General features: G+C 64.3%; 1 protein-coding gene across 1 annotated transcript in view; it reads left to right on the plus strand.

Annotated features, from left to right (window-relative positions):
• FIBCD1 (fibrinogen C domain containing 1) overlaps positions 1-4,448 on the plus strand; it is a 20,980-nt gene that overhangs the window by 2,099 nt on the left and 14,433 nt on the right. The window contains exon 2 of the mRNA XM_009322181.1: positions 4,318-4,446. Coding sequence (XP_009320456.1) covers positions 4,318-4,446 — 129 coding nt within the window. The remainder of the gene's footprint in view (positions 1-4,317; positions 4,447-4,448) is intronic.

Raw genomic sequence — 4,448 nt, forward strand, 5'->3', positions numbered from 1 at the left:
ACCAGGTCTCGGACGGAGCCTGTGAGTCCAGGGAAGGGAGCCAAGAGCCGGCAGCGCCTGCCCTCCCTCCGCACCCCGGCGCTGGGCGAGGATGGCGGGGAGCAGCCGGCCCCAGCCGCGAGAACCGCTCGCCCCCAAGTCTCCCGCTTCCCTGTCCCCCTTCCACCCGCAGCAATGCAGGAAAGGGACTTCTGCCTGACTTCTCCCTGCTGCACACCCTTCTCTGAGCCGCCTTCGCCCCAATCAGCCCGTCCGTGCCGAATGGCTCCCTCACCTCGCTGGAGAGGGGCTACGCATCCCGAGTGGCATGGGAGGCCCCAGACACACCACCCCCTCCCCCAGAGAGAAACCTCGCTCTCCTCTCCCCTTCCCGGCAGAGCTGCCTCCCCGGTGCACGGCCCCTCCACGCAGGGGTCTGAGCGGTGCCATCCGGCTGGAGCCGCTCTCTGCCCGGCTTTGTGCCCCGCCATGGCCCCAAGGATGAGCTGGGCAGGATGGATCCAGCCCCACCACCCGTACGGGGCTGGGCAACACAGCCCGGAGCCAGTAGTTCATGCAGGGGGTTGCAAAGGAGGCACGGAGTTTGTGGTGCAGCCGGTGCTGGGCTCCCAGCTCCCATAAGCTCCAGTGGAAACCCGTCCCAGCCTACCTGCATGCTCACCCAGAGAGCCGGCTCCGGCGCGCTCGCCAGCTCTCTCCTCTCCTCTCCTGGAGCCACAAAGCGCGCCGTGCTGTAGGAGCGGCGGCAGGCAGGCTTTGGATGACAGAGAGCAGGTAATGGGAGCGGGATTCAGTTCATCTGCCTCCGTGCCTGCGGGGAGCGAGCGAAGTGCAGTGTTAGCCTCTGGGAGGGTGCGGGGAGCAGCAGGGTGAGGGGGGGGCGGCTGGGGTACAGCCCCTGCCCCAGGGTGAGCGGGGACGGGGGCTGCAGCCCTGTGCAAAGCTGAGCAGCAGCAGAGCTGGACAGGCAAGGAGGGTGGAGAGGGAGAGGGGCAGCCGAGCGGCGCAGGACGAGCAGCTGGGATGCAAAATGAGCTGCTTGAGCTGCTCTGGAGCGAGCAATGGCTTGGGGGGGCGGGGGACTGGCCCTTGCTGCCCTGGGGCTCCTTTAGGGCTGAGTGGACCCCTGCAGTAAGGTAGGGGGCAGCTGGGCTGAAGTTTGTCCCAGCAGCTGAGCCTGGGCAATGCAAACCAGTGTCCACCTGCCTCAGAAGGACGACCGGGCTCCTGGTTCATACCTGGCTGGGGGCACGGCTCAGGGGGAGACCACCCAGGGCTGCCCGTGATTGCTGCCCACCATCCCACAGCACAGAGCTTGCCTGGCGAGCTGGCAGGAGCAAAGGGCACCTCCTCCTTGAAGAGCATCTCCCACAGCAGAGCTCAGCCTCTCCCGCTACCGCTCTCCGTCCATGCTCCCCGGGGGCCAGCCCACCTCCAGCTCTGCTCCAGCTGCCCCGGGGACAAGCCATCTCACATCCTTCCCTCCCCGCAGGCTGCATGTGCCGGAGCTGCTGTCTCCCACGCCCAGCACAGCCGCTCGCTTGTCCGGCAGGCTGAGGAGGCTTGGGGACGCTTGGTGAGGGGATGATGGGCACTGGGGCTGCAGGGACCCACAGCCCCAGGGTGCAAGGCAGCCCACGGGCTGCTCACATGGCGTGGCTGGGGCACCGAGGACTCGGCCCCCACGGAGTACGGTGGCCAAGCATAGAGATACTGCCTGAGCCAGCGCAGGGCATGGAGAGCCCGGCTCAGCTTTGCACCAGGGAGGCAACAGTGCCTCGGTTCCTGCCTGGGGCTCCCTCTCAAGCTCCAGCCCCAGCTCCAGAGCAGGTTTGCAAGTGAAGCTCTACTCGTCCCGAGCACCTCCCAGCCTCGCAGCTTCTGCTCTCCTTAGGAAGGAGTGATTTGGAGACATTGGGACCTCCAGCCCAATGGATGTCACCGGGGGACATCAAGAACTGAGGCAGGGGGGTGTCCTGCAGCTGCCTGAAAGCCTTGGCAAGAAGATCCAGGACCCCGAGCCCATGCAACGGACAGCAGAAACCCCCGGAGCCATGAGGGCCATGGCCATGGTGCGGCAGAGGCGTCTGCAGCACCCCATGCTGGGAACTGGGCATGCAGCTGCAGGGCTGCTGTGCTGGGGGGATCGGGGGGGACCCAAACTCCAGTTTGGAGCATTGCTGGTGCCGCTGTCTGAGAGTTTCCCTCCTCTCCCCACTGCAGGTTGCCAGGTAACACAACCTGCCAGCAAAATGCTGTGGGACTCGTAAAGCTGCCGCTGCTCGGGATCTCGCGGTCGCGAGCAGAGGTGGTTGAGTGCGAAGGGAATTAGCCCCTGGTTCCTGCCCCAGTTCCCGGTGCCGGTGAGAGGGCAGCAATGCTGGGGCTTGAAGGCTGGAAAACAGCTGGATGCAGGTCCCGGGCAGACCTGCGGGATTTTGGTGTTAAAGCCCGGTTGGGATTTGTGTGGCTGTGGGAAACAGAGAGTCAGCCGTGCATGGCTCTGCTCCTGAAACCCTTAATGCTCAGACGGGTCCCTTGGCTGTCGCAGCCCGTCTCCGTGTCCCAGTGGGCACGGTTCAGGCTGGGACATCAGCGCGGTGGGGAGCAGCAGCATGCGGGACGGGAGGGCGCAGCGGCAGGGAGCTGAAGGGGCCGCGGTAGCCGGGCCAGCCACGGGAACACGGTCCCTGCTCACCTCACGGATCCCAAACCACTCAACGTTGGCCTCCCGTCAGCAGCCATCCCTCCTGTCACTTCTGCGCTCACAGGGTGCTGAGGGGCTGGGTCGAGCCCAGGTCCTGGGTTTCCACGTGAGGGTGTCAGCGATCGGCATCTCCCACCTCCATCTGCCACCATCCTGCTGCTCCTGGGTGCCCCTCGTGCTCCTGAGCTGGGGCTCTGTGTCTACAAACACAGGGCAAACTCCTCGACCCTCTGCTTGCCGAAAGCTCCCCTTATTGCCTTTGACATCTCCTTTTAATGCACACCGAGGGGCTGAGCCTGGGGCTGCCTCGTTATGGAGGTCTCCACAGGGTGGCTTCTCATTCAGCCCTATGCCGTTTGCATCTCCAGCCTCGCTCCATGGGTTGGGGAAGAAACCCGGAGCATGCCCTGGGGCCGGTGGGGCATCCGTGGCCCCCCGGACCCTGCCCGGCCAGCACTGCTGCAGCCGGGGTCACCTTAATGCAAATAGTTGCAGGACTGTGAATGAAATGAAGGGTGCTTGAAGGAAGGTGTCACTCCAGATAGATGTGCACAGGAGGGGACAGGGCCTGGGAAATCTTTGCAGATGCAGCAATTTTTCCCTCGTTTCTGGGGAAAGTAGTCTTTGTCTCTCTGAATCTGCAGCTTTCTGGCAGCCCTGCAATTCCTTGTGACAGCCGTGGCTGGGGTCAAAGGAAAATCACAGCCTCTGTCCTGCAGGTGTAATGAGAAGGGGAGGCGGTGGGGGAGGATGGGGGGCTGATGCAGCCGGGTGGCAGCTCACTCCATCCACGCTGACAGCGTTGGCACTTCACGCTTTGCAAGGAGAAAAGGCTCTCCGTGCGTGCGGAGCAGCTCCTGTGGGCTGAGCCGACGGGTCCCTGCAGCAGCGGAGCTGCCAAAGTGGCTCAAGAGGCGTTGGAAACCTTTCCCGCAGTGACTCCCCCTCACCGGGAGGCTCCAGGACAGGTCCAAGGGCTTTGGGAGCAGCTCTGCTCCCCTCCGGCAGGCAGCGAGGGCACAAGGGGGACGGGGACATGTGGCCCCCACAGCTGGGAGATGCCCCATGCAGAGCAGTTCCCCACGATGCTCAGGGCGGTGTGGTCCCAACATCGACCCACAGCCTCCCCATGCTGCTGGGGACAGCCCCCGCCTTCCCTCGCCTCCTTGCTGTCCCCACTCCAGGGGACACCAGAGGTGTCCTCCCTTTTTCTCCCCATATTTGTGCCCAGGGTAGCAGGGAGCCCTGCACGCACCTCCCGGTGAGCTGGGGCTGCTCCAGCTGAGCATCGCCGCCTTAAATAAAACATGCCAGCAGGAGCAGGCGGCCACCGCGCGTTCGCTCTCTTTATTATTTCATGCCCCCAGCTCCCAGGTGGGTTCAGCTGCTTTGCTCGCTGAGTGCTCGCCTGTGGCCTCCACGTCCCTGCCAGAACCAGAGGGCTCCTTGGGGTCAACCCGTCCCTTCCTCTGCCACCATCCACGTGTCCAACATCGCTTCCCCCCTTGCTGGACCCCCCCAAAGCCTACGAGGGTTTGAACCCACCTCTCACATGAAGGGGAGCGGGATGGGTCCATCCGGATGGGTCCTGATGGTGTCTGTCTCTCTGTCCGCAGAGGATGAGCTGTGGGTACATTCTGTGCACCATCCTGCTCTCGGTGGCCGTCCTCCTGGCGGTGACGGTCACGGGGGCCATCCTCTTCATGAATCACTACCACACGCCCGTCACCGAGCCCCCCCC

The sequence above is a fragment of the Pygoscelis adeliae genome, unplaced genomic scaffold (genome assembly GCF_000699105.1).
Source record: "Pygoscelis adeliae isolate BGI_AS28 unplaced genomic scaffold, ASM69910v1 Scaffold114, whole genome shotgun sequence".
NCBI classification, from domain to species: Eukaryota; Metazoa; Chordata; class Aves; order Sphenisciformes; family Spheniscidae; genus Pygoscelis; species Pygoscelis adeliae.